Source organism: Perognathus longimembris, chromosome 18, assembly GCF_023159225.1.
Source record: "Perognathus longimembris pacificus isolate PPM17 chromosome 18, ASM2315922v1, whole genome shotgun sequence".
Classification (NCBI taxonomy): domain Eukaryota; kingdom Metazoa; phylum Chordata; class Mammalia; order Rodentia; family Heteromyidae; genus Perognathus; species Perognathus longimembris.
Window position 1 is genome coordinate 2,101,422 of NC_063178.1, and position 15,544 is coordinate 2,116,965.

General features: G+C 57.3%; 2 protein-coding genes across 2 annotated transcripts in view; one reads left to right on the plus strand and one right to left on the minus strand.

The window, feature by feature from the left end:
* The first annotated feature begins 242 nt into the window (after window positions 1–242).
* Gpr137b (G protein-coupled receptor 137B) lies at window positions 243–8,054 on the plus strand. Its single transcript, XM_048367999.1, has 8 exons — window positions 243–539; window positions 2,955–3,029; window positions 3,492–3,604; window positions 4,132–4,354; window positions 4,814–4,963; window positions 5,657–5,785; window positions 6,427–6,551; window positions 7,280–8,054. The coding sequence occupies exons 1-8, from the start codon at window positions 243–245 to the stop codon at window positions 7,443–7,445; spliced, it is 1,278 nt and encodes a 425-aa protein (XP_048223956.1). The 3' UTR covers window positions 7,446–8,054.
* Window positions 8,055–12,477: 4,423 nt separating this feature from the next.
* Ero1b (endoplasmic reticulum oxidoreductase 1 beta) overlaps window positions 12,478–15,544 on the minus strand; it is a 31,978-nt gene continuing 28,911 nt past the window's right edge. Inside the window, exons 15-16 of the mRNA XM_048367546.1 lie at window positions 14,232–14,365; window positions 12,478–12,814 (exon numbers count right to left, since the gene is read on the minus strand). Coding sequence (XP_048223503.1) covers window positions 12,754–12,814; window positions 14,232–14,365 — 195 coding nt within the window. The 3' untranslated portion in view covers window positions 12,478–12,753. The remainder of the gene's footprint in view (window positions 12,815–14,231; window positions 14,366–15,544) is intronic.

The following is a 15,544-nucleotide window of genomic DNA, read 5'->3' on the forward strand; positions in this document are numbered from 1 at the left end:
TCTCTGCCGTCCCGGCCCTCACGCTTGGCACACTTTACCCTCACGCCACGCATCCCGCCTCCCATCCCGCAGGAGGCCTGGCGCCCTCCCTCCCCCCCTGGAGGAGGCCACTCACCCATAGTGCTTTGCGGCTAGATCGCCCTCAAGGAGGCGTAGATGGGCGCTGTGTCCCCCTCCCACCCCAGGATTTCATGCAAGACGCCTCTGATGTCTGTCTGTCCGTCTGTCTCTATCCCTCGTGAATGACCTGTGTCAGAAACAGACACGTTCGCGTCTTCGCGGATTCGGTTTGGCCTTCGTCTGCCAAGCACTGCCAGCTTCGCACTGATAGCCAGTGGGTGACTTTAGATCAGGACGTGTGTCCTGCCCACAGCCCCACGGGGGGCCCGTCCACCGCAGGCGCCCAGGCGAGACGGGAGCAGAGCGAAGCCCGGCGCGGCTGCTGGGGTGTTCGTGGCGTCAGGACGCAGGGTCAGTCTGTGGGCGGCTGTCCCGTGAAACGACTCACGCCTGTCATCCTGGCTGTTTGGGCAACTGAGGTTGGGAGGATCCTGGCTGCTGACCAGCCCAGGTGGAGAAGCCCCGGAGACTCCGTCCCCGTGGAAGGAGCTGGGTGTGGGGCTCGTGCCTGTTATCCAGCACAGAGGCGGTTTTCGCGCCGGGCACCTGCGTGGGCAGGGAGCCGGGCCCCTCTCCCAAACGGCCGTGTCCCCCCCGCGCGGCGGCCCTGAGCCCACGCGGGCGGGTGGGGCTTCGGGCTGGGAGGCCTGAGAGGCGGGGGCAGCGCCGGAGCCGTGTTCCTTTTGTCTTTCCGCGGGCCGGGAGCGCGTGGTGGACCCGGCCGGGTGCGTGAGATCACTTCCCCCCGTGTGGAAGGAAGCGTGGGCAGTGCGGGGGCCCAGGGCCGCTCACCTGTGCCGGCTGAATTCCTTTCACGGTCAGGCTGCGACCAGGGCTGGGCAGCGCTCAGTGTTTTAGAACCGAGGTGTGGCGCCCGCCCCGGCGAGCGCTGACCCTGCCCCTAGCGGGTGGCAGCGTGTGCCTGGGCGCAGACACCCGCGGGGGTGGCCCTGCCTCATTTTATTGGTGGACACAGAGGTCGGGGACCACCGCGACGTCACACAGCTGACAGTTGGTAGAGGCGAGACTGAAGCCCTGTTGGGGCAGCTGCAGACTCCAGACTTTGGTGCCGGGTCCCCTAGTCTTCCATGGGGCTGTGGTTTGCGAGGCGACCGAGCAGGAGAGCCCCCCCAAGCAGGTCACGATTCGCAGGACTCTGCATAGAGGAACCCCAACACACGTCCCCGGTGGGGCGGCGGAGTGCTTCCTGTAGTCACTGACCTGTACCCCGGGGGACCACGGGGCTTTCTTGTGTCGAATGTCACCGAACGTGAGAGGGATGTTGTGACTCCACAGAGACTCGGGGGACATTTCTGCCCGCAGTGGCCGGCATGGCACTGGGAGAACCAGCGCGAGCCTTGGGAATCCGGCGGGAGGTGGTGCTTGGGATAAACCTAGGCCCTTGGGGTTCAAGGGTGGGCAGCGATTTATGGAGGAGGAGGCAGAGTTCAGCCAAGCTGGCGTCAGCCAGGGGCCCTCCTGCGTCACTGGAAGAGTGGGGGGAGGACACAGGGTCACTGGAGAGGCACAGGGGCGTGGAGGGGGGGTGGCGGGGGGGGGGAACGTGGACCCAGAGCCACAGGAGCAAAGGCTCAGGGGCAGCTTTAGATATTGAGCACCTGTCGGACATAATTGATGAGAATTGTGTAGGCTCAAGGTGACCCTGTGTTCTGACAGCATCCTGCTAATGGGCACACCCACCGCGGGCGGAGCCCCGCCCCTTATGCGAATGACCACGCCCTCCAGGGCACCGCCCGGCCCTTCCTGCTCACAGGATCTTTAAGATCCACTCAGCTTCAGGAGCTGGACACGATGCTCTCTCATGGATCCGGAGAATCAGGCTAAGGACAATAAGCCAGGACGGACAAGTACTAACGTGTAGACTCTTTTTATTTGTTTCTTTGTGTGCAGGTCCTTGGGCTTGAACTCAGGGTCTGGGTGCTGTCCCTGAGCTTTTTTTTTTTTTTTTCCTCAAAGCTAGTGTTCAACAACTTGAGCCCACAGCTCCACTTCTGGCTATTTTGGGGGGTTAACTGGAGATAACATTCTCAGTTTGAATGGAATACTACATAGCGATAAGGAATGGTGAAATATTGTTATTCGCAGGGAAATGGTCAGAACTCGAACAAATAATGTTGAGCGAGACAAGCCTAGAACACAGAAAACAAAGGGGCATGATCTCCCTGATCTATGACTGTTAACAAAGGGAGACGGAGAGACAGTAGAGACCAAGTCTGTGAAACCAAAAACTGCTTGTCAAATAGTATTCCCCACAGGATTGGGGCAGCGACCCAACAGTATGTAACTAAAACCAAACAACTGCTCAACATATAAAGGTCAAACATTGACCTCTCAGTGGATCACAATAGCTCAAAAGCTATGTATGTGCGTTCATATAAGACTACTGTCGACATATGGTCTAATATCGACATTACATTTAAAGCCCTAGGCGATCTTTCTTGGGCGAGGCCACGTGGCTACTGTATATGTTCTTGATACATTGTATATTGTATATATGTCTACCTGACCTAGAGAAGGGAAAGAAAAACAGGGCGTAAGATATCACAAGAAATGTACACACTGCCCTACTAGGTAACTGCACCCTTTTTGCACAACACCTTGTCAAAAAATTTGTGTTCAATTAATAAATGAAATTTAAAAAAAAACATAAAAAACGAAACACCAACAACAAAGTCTCAGTTTGCACCAGCGCTCAGCCTCCCGAGCAGTTCAGCTGATAGGCGTGAGCCACCGCATCCAGCTACCCTGCGGACTCGGAGACGCAAGGGGGGTTCCAGCTGTCCACAAAGAGCTGTCCTCACCGCCTGACTTAGGACGCGGACACGCGCAATAAGTGTGCATACTTAGGTGTGGATGAGGAGCGGGACCCCTTTCTAATCACAGTGCGGGTGCGCTGGGATCCAAGCCGCGGCCCACAGAGCCGGTGGGGCCGGCTGGGGCGGGGCGCGGCGGGGCGGGGCTGCGGCCGCGGGGCTGGGCTTCGGCCATGGGGCGGGGCGGCGGGGAGGGGCGGGGCGGAGGGCGGGGCTGCGGCCGCGGGGCGGGGCTTCGGCCATGGGGCGGGAGGGGCGGGGCGGAGGGCGGGGCTGCGGCCGCGGGGCGGGGCTTCAGCCATGGGGCGGGGCGGGGCGGAGGGCGGGGGCTGCGGCCATGGGGCGGGGGCGGCGGGAGGGGCGGGGCGGAGGGCGGGGCTGCGGCCGCGGGGCGGGGCTTCGGCCATGGGGCGGGGCTGCGGCCATGGGGCGGGGCGGGGCGGAGGGCGGGGCTGCGGCCATGGGGCGGGGCGGAGGGGGAGGGGGCTGCGGAGGGCGGGGCGGAGGGCGGGGCTGCGGCCGCGGGGCGGGGCGGAGGGGGGAGGGGGCTGCGGAGGGCGGCGGCCCGGCCGCGCCCGCCACGCTCGTCTCTGGTTGCAGGTGATCTTCAAGGCCAAGTCCAAGTACTCCCCAGAGCTGCTGAAGTACCGGTGAGCGGGGCCCCGCGCTGCCCCCCGACAGGACACGCTGGTGCCCGCGCGGCGTCGGCTTCCTCGCCGGCCCCCCCCCATCCCGCGGACAGGAAGGAAGGCTGCGTGCTCGGGGCAGTGCGACTAGGAAGTAGCTTGCGAGGCAGGCCCAGGGGCTCAAGCCTGTGACCCTAGCCCTTGAGGAGCCTGAGAGCGGAGGGTCAGGGTTCACAGCCAGCTAGGGTAGGAAAGCCCGGGCGATGGTTTAATTAACCACCAAAAAGCCAGAGCTGGAGGTGCGGCTCAGGCGGTGGAGCACCAGCTTTGAGTGGAGAGGCCAAGCAGAGCCCAGTACCAGCACCCGGGGAGGAGTTTTGATCCTAGGGTGGCTGGATGTGGGGGGGTGCAGAGCCCCGGTTCTAGGGTGGCTTGGTCCCCGCCCCCCGCCCCCCCAAGTGAACATCCACGGGCGCGACCTGGGGTCAGCAGCTGCGGTGTGCTCTAGGCGTTAACCCAGGCGCGTCCCGCCCCCCCCCCCCCCCCCGCAGGCTGCCCCTCTACCTGGCCTCGCTCTTCGTCAGCCTGCTCTTCCTGCTGGTGAACCTGACGTGCGCGCTGCTGGCGAGGACGGGCCGGTGGGAGCGGAAGGCCATCGTGTCCGTGCGCGTGGCCATCAACGACATGCTCTTCGTGCTGTGCGCCGTCTCCCTCTCCGTCTGCCTCTACAAGATCTCCAAGATGTCCCTGGCCAACATCTACCTGGAGTCCAAGGTGAGCGGGCGGGAGGCCAGGCCCCCCCCCACCCCCCCCACCCCCCCCCCCCCCCGCCCGCCCTTCTGCCGATTCCGGGCCGCTCTGCTCAGCCTTGTGTCCGCGGGGCCAAGTCTGTGCCGGGCACTTTGGAACCCAGGGCCCACATGGGGCGCTGGACCGCGGCCCAGCTCCCGGGAGATCGGGGCGGGGGAGGGGGGGGCAGAGTGCTCCCGGGAACACGCCAAGGCGTCACGCCTGCTCGCGCCTCGTCTGCCTCCCGGGGCCGCGTCGCCCGGGCTCGGGCACAGGGCAAAGGGCACAGGGCACAGGGCAAAGGGCACAGGGCCCAGGGCCCGTCCGCGCCTGGACTCCAGGCGGCTCCCCCGCACTGCGTCTGCACGGACAGCCGGGCGCAGGGGAGGGTCGGGAAGGGACCGCTGACCCCGAGGCCCCCGCCCGCCCTCCCTCCTCCTCCAGGGCTCCTCCGTGTGCCAGGTGACGGCCATCGGGGCCACCGTCATCCTGCTGTACACCTCGCGGGCCTGCTACAACCTCGTCATCCTGTCCTTCTCCCACATCAAGAACGCCCAGTCCTTCGACTACGACTGGTACAACGTGTCGGACCAGGTCAGCGGGGCCCTCGCTCCAGCCCCACCGCCCGAGCGGCCTCGGGCGGGCGTGCGTGCGTGCACGCGCTGGTGGGCGCGCGTGGACGCCCGGGTGTGCGCACACAGCATCGCCCGTCCCCGGGGGGGGGGAGTTCCTGCCGGGTGCCCTGGCTGTGTCTGTGATCCCAGCCGCTCCGGAGGCTGGGAAGGGGGGAAGACATCGTAATCTCCCTGATGGCTGAAGGAAATGAAAGCTTCGCTGGGTGCGGGAGAGCGGCGGAGGCGGGGTGGAAGAACAGAACGTCGCAGACGTGCATCTGTCTTTGAATTTTTTTGTTTTTGGTCACACATAGGACTTGAACTCAGGGCCTAGGTGCCGCGCTGGCCTCTCGTGCTCCAGGCTGGCGTTCCGCCACGTGAGCCACAGCTCTGCTTCTGGCTTTGTGTGTGTGGTTCACGCAGAGTCTCGGACTTGCCTGTTTGAGCCGGCTTTGAACCTTGGTCCTGGGATCCCCGCCTCCTGCGTGGCTGGGATTGTGGGTGTGAGCCCCCCGCACCCGGCCCGCGCATGGTTTTACCCCGCTTAGGCCTAGAAAGTTGGCCGGGGGATCCCATCGGCGCCTCTCAGGGGAAGGAGCTGTGCCCTGCCACAGCCACGGGCTCCTGGGGCTCCTGGGGCTCCTGAGCGCACCCCTCTTCCTCTCGCCCCCAGGCAGACCTGAAGAACCAGCTGGGCGATGCTGGCTACGTGGTGTTTGGCGTGGTGCTTTTTGTGTGGGAACTCTTACCCACCACCTTGGTGGTTTACTTCTTCCGAGTTCGAAACCCTCCCAAGGACCTTGTAAGTCCCGCGTCTGCGCAGCCCACGGGCTCCCGGCAGCCAGCTCTTCTGCTCCCCTCTCCTTCCCAGGGCGATGTGTGCGGGGAGGCGGCCGGGGCCCCGCCTGGGCCAGGGTCTCCTGACTTTACCCAAGTGGTTCCCGGGGAGGGGGACAGGGCCCCCCACGGGAGCCAGCGGGGCCCCCCGCACGCCGGCCCGGGAAGGCGGGAAGGCCGGTGCAGCTGGGCGGTGCGAGCCCCGCGCTGGCCCGTTATGGTCTGGGCAGCCACCGGGGAGTGGGGGACAGCAAGGCAACTCCCCCCACCCCCTGCCATCGTTTCCTCCATCACGCATGCCCACGGTTCCCCCCCCCACGCCCCCCAGCAGAGCCCCCTCTCCTTTGGCCGGTGGCGGCATTCATTCTCAGGGATTGAAAGAAGCCTGACGGGAACCTTAGTCCCTCAAACACAGAGGCGACTGCAGGGGCCTCCCCCCCCCAGGGACCCCCCATGCCGGCTGCACACCCACCGGCCGCCCTCTGGGGTGGCCTCCCCCCCCCCGGGGACCCCCCATGCCGGCTGCGCACCCACCGGCCGCCCTCTGGGGTACCCCCCCCCGCCCCCCCATGCCGGCTGCGCACCCACCGGCCGCCTGTGTCGCAGGCCAGCGCGGGGATGGTCCCCAGCCACGGGTTCAGTCCCAGATCTTACTTCTTTGACAACCCTCGACGATACGACAGTGACGACGACCTTGCCTGGAGCATCGCGCCCCAGGGGCTGCAGGGGAGGTAGGCCGGGCCCCACGGCACACGCGGGGCGGGGGGGGGGGGGCGTTCCCAGCCCAACACTCGGGAAGGAGACGGGTGTGGGATTCCCGCAAGACGCCCGCCCAGCACGCGTCCTCAGCAAGCATGGCCCCCGAGGCTTCGGCCTGTGGTCCTGGCGTCGCCGAGGCTGCCGTCTGGGGCCCGCGGCGCACAGCCAGCTGGAGCCGAGCAGCCCGTACCCGCAGAGGCGGCCCGGGAGCCGTGGGAGAGGGTGCAGGGTGCGCCCCCCCTCCCCCCAGAACACCAGCTGGTCAGTCCCGGGGCTTGAACTCAGGGCCTGGGCACTGTCCCTGAGCTGTTGTGCTCCAGGCTAGCACTCTACCCGCTTGAGCCACAGCGCCACTCCTGGCTTTTTCTATATATGTGGTGCTGAAGGAATCGAACCCAGGGCTTCACGTATACGAGGCGAGCACTCTGCCACTAGGCCATGTCCCCAGCCCTAGACAATGCTTTCACTCAGCACAGCACTGCATTTCCCAGAGCAGCCCTTCCCTTCACCACCAGAGGTGACCGAGGGTTGGAGGCCCCGCCGGGCTGGGGAGGAACTGAGGCGAGCACCTTAGCCCACCGAGTGCTGTCTCCTGGGTGCGGGGTGTTAGTGCAGACGGGCTGACCCGCAGGGGCGGCCGCGCAGAGCTGCCCCCTTCCCGCCGCGCGGCGCTCAGTGCTGAACTGCGTTCTCTCTCAAGCTTGGCTCCCGACGGCTGTGACTGGGGACCGCAAGCCCACAGCTTCCTGGCGGCGGCCGGCCCCTGGTGCGGGTCCCGGCCCGGCTGGCCCCAGCTCGCGGCGGCCGACAGCGGCTCGGAGCACTCGTGCGGAGGAGAAGCGGCCGAGGGCGGGAGGGACGGCTGAGCTCCGGCGCCCCAGGAAGGACTCGCTCTCCGCCCCATCCGGGTGTCTAACGGCTGCACAGCTCCAAGCAGTACCTTAGATGGAAAACCCTTTATTTTAGTACTAATAAGCAAGCCTGTTTCTATGGAGTATAATTTAAACTTTTTAAACAGAATCTGTACTTTTATAAAGATGTATTTTATATAACTTAAATAATAATGCTAAAGCACACTAGGGTTCTCTTCAGAATGTTACATAGTTTGCACACTTTTATGCATAATTCACTTTAAAAGTGTAAAATATATGGTCTACTAGTTTCTTCTATGGCTTTTGGACTCACGTATTCCTCAAATCCTTACCTCTGAAGGTCACTGAAGGTCACTGAAGGTCAGATCCTGAGCTCTACTTTGATGGACTCTTAAGTGTCAAGCGACGTCTAGAAAGCTAGATGCGCTCCAGTGTTGGAAGTTAACTTGGAGCGGGCCACAAGGTGGCTGCTTCTGAGCATTTTCATTGTGTCAGGGCAGTGATGTGTGTGTGCACTCCAGTGAAAACCAGCTGATCCTGTGAGAAGCGTAGCTGACTTACACGACTAAGCCTCCTGGACCGTTGGCGTTGTGCAGTTTCCTCGGCCTGGGGAGGCAATGCGCATTACCCCAGGGCTGCGCAGGACCCTCCCCCAGTCCTCCGGAGACTGCCGGCTTTCCCAGCCAGCGCCCTGGGGGCGGAGAGCGGTTTCTGCAATCTTGTTCCGCAATGGCTGCCGTGTAAAGCAGCTTGCCTCTCGCTGGTTATTCGGGGGTCTAGGTAAAGTGTCACGACCTGTCCCTCGGAGCTGCATCATGGTGCCAGCCTAGCAAGCGCAAGAAGGCCCTGAGTGCAAGCCCCAGTCACACACTCACACACACTCGGGGTGGGTGGGGGGGGGTTGTGCCTGAGTCTCACTGACTCATTCACTACTCTACTCCTGGCTCCTTAGAGCAGCGGGAGACCCCGCAAAGGCGTCCTTTCCTTTCACTTGCACCTTCTCTGCTGCCTGTGGTCTCTGAAGGACGCCTCGCTCACCAGTCTCTGACCGGCAAGTCACAATGGGAGGCAGGAAGGAAGGATTTTACATGAGGCTACGCTGAAGCACTGTGATGGAGCTCTGGCCACATGGGCAGGGCCGGGCATCTGTGTGCGGCGGCGTTAACAGCGTACGTGGTAGCGAGCGGCTGGAGCGCAGTCTTTGAGAGAACACGGAGCAGGACGGCTTTAGCCACGCGCGAATCTCATCCAGAGGCACGGACGAACAGCTAGGAGAGCCGTAGAGGGCACACACATCACCAAATAAAACCACGGTACTGGGCATGTGTACGTCAACCAGAGAAATAGAAAAATATGTATGAGATTTAAAAAATGATAAATGTACTCTCAGATCGTGAGGAAAGGATGAACTGTCCAGTGAATGGTACTGTTACAATTGGGGTAGTCACCCGAGAAAAGTGTTAAATCTGTCAGTTACATCATTTACAAAATCTACCTGTAAAAAAAATTCTAGAGTGAAATACTGAATTACTCTACTGGATTGAGGAAGCCATTCTAAGACTCAAAATCTAGAAAAAAAAAGCCACTAAAAAATTGGAATAGAAAAAGAAAACTGCATAGTAAAACTGTCACAAGCAAGACTCAATGACAATGAATTGGGAAAAAAATGTTCAGCTCACTACAGCTGAAGTATTAGTATCCCTAACAAATTACTTCTAGAAATCAATTAAAAAATGTAGAAAACCAGGCAGATATGAACAAAAGCAAATTCAACTGGCCCTTAAACGTTGGAAGTTGACCCACTTACCTATAACAGTCGTATCAACTGAAAGCATGTTGACAATTTTTCATCTATCAGAATGGCCCAAATCCCACATTTTCTAATATCCATAATGGTGACACTTGCAGACTGCAGATGGCTGTTGTCCCTGTGCAGAGCAGGTATACCAGCCAGTGCCTTTTAATATTACAAATGCACATGACCCCTGGCTCCCACACTCTGGGTGTTTGGGTGTACATTCTATAGGTACGTGTACACAGATGTGCGTGCCATGGTGCGTGTCCGCGGCCTGGAAACAGCCCAGGTGGTCAGTGGCGGCTCAGCAATAGGAAGGGGGAAGGATGGCTAGCTGATGACATGTGAAGGCCACCAAGAAGCCATGTCAAAGAGCAGACGTCACATGTCATTCTGAGTTACGTGATTTTCCATGCTGAGAAATATGGGTGGAAACAAACTAAGCAATGATATACAGAGTGCGTGTCTGTGCAGGGTGGGAGACAACCAGATACGAAAGAGACTCACTGTACCATTTTTCATGTCTTTTGACTTTAACCATGTGGAATGTATTAGCTATTCAAGAATTAAATAAAAATGAGCGTACTTTAAAAGGCTGATGTCTGACTCAAATCAAAATATACCAGAATTAGGAAATGCCATGGGCGGTATTAGGCACCGTGGCTTTGAAGTCCCCTTTTCCCGCCTCAGACTTGGGCCCCACCCCTAGGAATGGAGACAGAGCTGCACCTGCCCACTGGTGCTCGAGTGCGGGGAAATGAGGCATGGCCCGTCCGTCCTGCAGGGCCTGTGCTGCCGGCCCCTGGGCAGAGAAGAAATCCCTGCGGTCAGCCCTCATCTCCTTAACCTAACGAGAACCAGGAACACACGCCAGAGGGGACTGCACACACAAGAACTGAATTCACATTTCCTAGAACCTGGTGTGCACAGCAGAAAATTATTTGGAATTCTGCTTGAAATCGAGGCTGCACCTGTAGGCATCACTTAGAACAGATGGCGTGGGTTTGCGTGTGGCGTTTTGTACAAGGAACCCCACAGCTCCATGTCCTAGTGTGCATCTGTGGGGTGCGGAGCAGTGTTTTTTTTTTTTGTTTTTTTTTTGCCAGTCCTGGGCCTTGGACTCAGGGCCTGAGCACTGTCCCTGGCTTCTTTTTGCTCAAGGCTAGCACTCTGCCACTTGAGCCACAGTGCCACTTCTGGCCATTTTCTGTATATGTGGTGCTGGGGAATCGAACCCAGGGCCTCATGTATATGAGGCAGACACTCTTGCCACTAGGCCATATCCCCAGCCCCGGAGCAGTGGTTTTTAGCGGCTCCCATTTTGCAACCTGCTGGGAGGTTTCCTGTGAACGGGTCTCAAGTTTCCAGCTGAGGACAAGGCTGACAAAGACCTCGCATAAAATGCCACTGGGCAAAGTCAAAAACACGGCACAGTGCTTCAGTGCAAAATAGAGTCATCCACTACATTCCAAGCATCCGGTCAAATTTCACAACTCAAATCTATTACTGCTCTGTCTGATCTTCCTCATAACCCTAACGTCGAGACAGGAGGAACACTGAGTTTACCAATTTACACACATACATAAAATATGTAATTATATAATTTATATAGATCCCACCAGAGAAGCCAATAAAACCTGCCAAAGGAAGTATTTCCTTGCTGCACCGTAGCGCGCTCGTTCCTGTGGGTTGTGCTGTTAGGGGTGGGATTTTTCACACTCACGAGGGGACAGACAGCATCCCCCAAAGTGCTAAGCAGCCAGGACTTTCCGCAGCACAGCCGCTCTCCAGCATCCTTGCTCTAGCGTCCTCCTGCAGCCCGGCGAGGGCGCCCGCAGGGAGGTGGACACACGGACCCCCAAGCACATGCTGGTGTTAGAGGTACTGCGTCCCCAGAGCCGAGTCCCCCCCGCCACCCCAACCAGTGTTACGGTAAAATAAAGTTACTCAGATGAGCTTCAGCTTAAGAATACTTCATTTATTTTCTTAGAGAAAAAAAAATCCGTATGTTCAAAAGTACTTTGAGTAGATTTTTCAACCTTTTTTTCCCTTAACTTCAAATTACAGTAAAGAAACACGATAAATGGAACCGACCAATTGGCTAACTTCTAGCAAAGTGTTTCTGGAACTGTGGGAATGGTGAAATGAAACTAATTTGCAGTGAAAACCAAGTGCAAACTGTTCCTATTTTGTAAAACTCTGGACGAAGGCTACGCTGATAACTCAGTGAGCGGCAACCTAAGAAGACAAAGAAGGGCAGGAGCCCGCCCGCCACGAAACCCCTCCCAACAGCCCGCAAGGGCAAGCTTGGGAAGGGTAGAGAGGAGGGGAGGAAATGAAGAGCGCCAGCGAGGCTTCCCGCCCGTCCACATCCTGGCACGGGGGGGGAAGAACGGAATCCAGCCTCCACCTGCCACGCAAGCCGCAGGGCCACACGGCGACTCTGGCACAGTTAGGATGGGGTGGAAGAGCACTTATTTATTTGGGAAAAGAAACTAGACTGGGCGTCTGCAAGCGCTCCACGCACATGGGGCCCTTCACGTTAACTCCCTAAGATGCAGTGACACCCTCTCCGACAACCGAGCTTTCCCTTTGTGTCACCCTCGGGTTTAGCGCACCTATGATAGTCTAGGATCCAGACCCCAGGCCTCGGGCAGGCGGAGCGCCACTGGGGCGGGACACACTGGCAACTCCAGAGGGGAGAGGAGGTGTGCAAGCCGCCTGGCCAGACCCGAGAGAGAAATCACCAGGAGACGGAAGCCTCTCCAAACACTAAAACAGGGTTTGTGTATATGCTTCTCACTGTCATTGCAAGTCCATATAATCTCATTCAATCTTACTAAAAAGCAATTCTGAACGCGGTTTGTTCTCTCAAAGGCCCTGACAAGGCCTGCCCGAGGAGAGGAAGACAGGAGCGAGGGCAAAGGTGGCTTGGGGTTTTAGGGAGAGAGCTCCTGAGTGGGCAGCAGGGTGGGAGACACTTAGCCTTTTCTAACAAAGGGCTTCGGGCCAAACCCCCAAACATCCACCAAGCTGAGGTTGAAGTCCTGGGGAACTAAGGAACCAGCACTCCTCACCCACGAGGGGGGAGGGAGGAAGGGGAAGGGAGGAGGGCGGACACGCAGGGATGCAGCGGTCGTGGTCACCCGGGCAGTCTTGTGCTGGGCTCCTTTCCCACACGCACCACCAACAGTCAGGAGGGGGAGACAACAGCAGATGAAGGATAACAGATTAAACCCAACTCTAAACAGCAAAACACGCAACCGACGGAGACACAGGAAAACAGACGCAGAATGAGTATAACTTACAAGTTTTAAAACCATATACTTCATTTATAAATAACTCTAATTGGCAATCTAGGATGGGTCATAAATATTCAAGTGAGCACTAGAATTTTCTCTGAGGAGTTCAGTTCTTGACGTCTTGCATTAGTCTTTCAGCATGTCCAAGAAGACTAAAAGGCTTCACAGTCCTTCTTGTCTCCAATCAGACATAGAAAAGCCTGTATTACCTACTGTGCTGTAGTAAGACTTTAAAATTCTGTAATTCTCTTATACTTGTAGAAAGCCTACAAGAGGAAAAAAATGGTAAATACAGCTAATATGTAAACATATTTCAAATTACTAATATATGGGCTATAACTTCTAAGTAAGATCTAAATTTAAAACCTTAAGCAATCTCAGACATTGAGGATTCCATATTTAAATGCGTATGTTGTAATTTCTTCTTAAAGATTGACAGAACGGGACAGTGCCAGTGACTGCTATCTACATCCTCGCTACTCAGGAGGCAGACAGTAAGAATCTGGAGGTTGAAGACAACCTGGGCATGAATGTGAGACCTCATCTCAACCAACAGCTGGAAGAGGCAAGCGGGAGAGTGTGTAAGCAAGAGCACGGGGCCAGGAACAAAAAGAACAAGAAAAGGCTTGCTGGACGCTGGGCCGTGAGGCCGTGAGGCTGTCCTCTGGGCCGTGTGGAAAGCACACAGAGGAGTGTCAAGGTCCAGGCTGCCCAGGCTCACACACAGACCACTGAGAAAAGGAACCAAAGAAAAAGAGCTAGGGCACGGCTCAAGCAGTAGAGCACCTTCCAAGCAAGAGCAAGGCCCGAGCTCGCCTCCTCGTGGCATCCCCCGCGCCCCCTCAAAGACAAAGAAGAAAACGGAGTCTGGTTCTCTGGCCTTGGTTTAGGAGGGGCAAAAGAAGCCACTGTTGAACTCAGGGCCATGCACCTGCTAGGCAGGTGCTCAACATTTCAGCCACTGGACCAGCCTAAATGTTCCGTTATTATTATTATTATTCTGTTTTTGGTTTTGGCAATACTACATATAGGTTTACACTCAGGGCCTTTGGCTCGCTAGCCTGGTGTTTTACTGTTTCAGCCATGCCCTCAGTCTTTTTTTTTTACCAGTCCTGGGGCTTGGACTCAGGGCCTGAGCACTGTCCCTGGCTTCTTCTTGCTCAAGGCTAGCACTCTACCACTTGAGCCACAGTGCCACTTCTGGCCATTTTCTGTGGTGCTGGGGAATCGAACCTAGGGCCTCATGTATACGAGGCATGCACTCTTGCCACTAGGCCATATCCCCAGCCCCCCTCAGTCTTGACAGTTACTTTCTGTCGGTTGTGGGGCTTGAACTCTAGGCCTGGGCGCTGTCTCTGAGCTCTTCAGCTCAAGGCCAGCTCTCTACCACGGTGCCACTTCCGGTTTTTGAGTGGTTAGCTGTAGATGAAAATCTCATGGGGACTTTTCTGCCTGAGCCAGCTTTGACCCATAAGCCTCAGATCTCACCACCCAGCACCCCTCTTTAACCTTTTTAAGACAAGGTCTTTCTATGTAGCCCAGGCTGGCCTTGAACTGGATGGAGGTCTCCTGGTCTCAGCTTTGGGAGTGCTGGGATGACAGGTGCGTCCCACGACACTGCGTAATTTTATCAGCAGGGAAGATGACCTTGGCATCTGTTGAAGCCGTGGAGATGGGTCTTACCTTCCGAAAGCATTTAAGAGAGCAACTATTTCCTGCCGAGTGAGCTGGAAGCCTTTCGATGGACTATTCTCTGGAAGCTTTTGGATCTCTTTTTCGGAGAATAGTATCTTCAAGGCAGTTCCTAAACCCTGAGTCTAGAGAAAATGTGAGTCATTGTGAACTTGGTAGAGCAGCAACTGCGGTGAAGACCTAAAGGACTACTCGGCCATTCTGCAGGACATTCGCCTAGGCTGACGTCCTCCCCTCTCCCTCCCCCAGCCCCAGTGCTCACTCCCTGGCCGGCAAGGCTCTGATCCCTGTGGAGCATGTGCTGTTCTAAGGCACCAAGATGCCTGGTTCTAAGCACCTTGTTTTTTTGTTTTTTGTTTTTTTTTTGGCCAGTCCTGGGCCTTGGACTCAGGGCCTGAGCACTGTCCCTGGCTTCTTCCCGCTCAAGGCTAGCACTCTGCCACCTGAGCCACAGCGCCACTTCTGGCCATTTTCTGTATATGTGGTGCTGGGGAATCGAACCTAGGGCCTCGCGTATCCGAGGCAGGCACTCTTGCCACTAGGCTATATCCCCAGCCCTAAGCACCTTGTTTTTGGCAGCGCTTGGAACCCTCCCAGGGGCCCCAAGCGCACTAGGCAAGTGCAGTACCGCTGAGCTGCGGCCAGACCCACCCCAAGACGCCGCCCACAGCCCCGGCAATTCCAAGCTACCAGCATCAAAGGAAAAGAACATCTTGCTGTAGTGTAAATTCTATTTGGGGGTGGGGGAGGGGGTGGTTACTGGTCCTGGGGTTTGAAATCGGGGCCTGGGCACTGTCCTTGAACTTCTTTGCTCAAGGCTGGTGCTCTACTACTTGAGCCACAGCTCCACTTATGGCTTTTTATGGTTAATTGGAGTTAAGATTCTCATGGACTTGACTGTCCCGGCTGCCTTCAAACTGCAACCCACAGATCTCAGACTCCCGAGTAACTGGATTGCAGGTGCAAGTTACTGGTGTCTGGCTAAGGTAAACTCCACTGAAGTAATGCTGTCTGGCTGTGTGTGGTGGCACATGCCTGTAATCCTAGCGCTGTGTAGAGGTTGACGATCTCAAGTTACAGGCCCATTTGGGCTACATATCGAGACCCTGTCTCAAAGGCAAACAAAAAGTCGTGATTTTGTCTTGACTTTCAACCACTTATTATAATCTTGGAAGAAACTAAAAGCTGAAATCTCAAATAAACCTTACAATGAACACTCAGGGTAATAGCAGGGCTGCTGTGTCTGGTTAGTAGGTGGCCTTTGACCCCCCAAAACAAGCTCAGCCGCCAACACTTCATACTGA

Coding starts and splice junctions, on each gene's coding strand:
- Gpr137b (XM_048367999.1), top strand. CDS start 243: ATGACCTGTGTCAGAAACAGACACGTTCGCGTCTTCGCGGATTCGGTT. Junction 4,355..4,813: donor ACATCTACCTGGAGTCCAAG/GTGAGCGGGCGG, acceptor CTCCTCCTCCAG/GGCTCCTCCGTGTGCCAGGT. Junction 6,552..7,279: donor CCCCAGGGGCTGCAGGGGAG/GTAGGCCGGGCC, acceptor TTCTCTCTCAAG/CTTGGCTCCCGACGGCTGTG.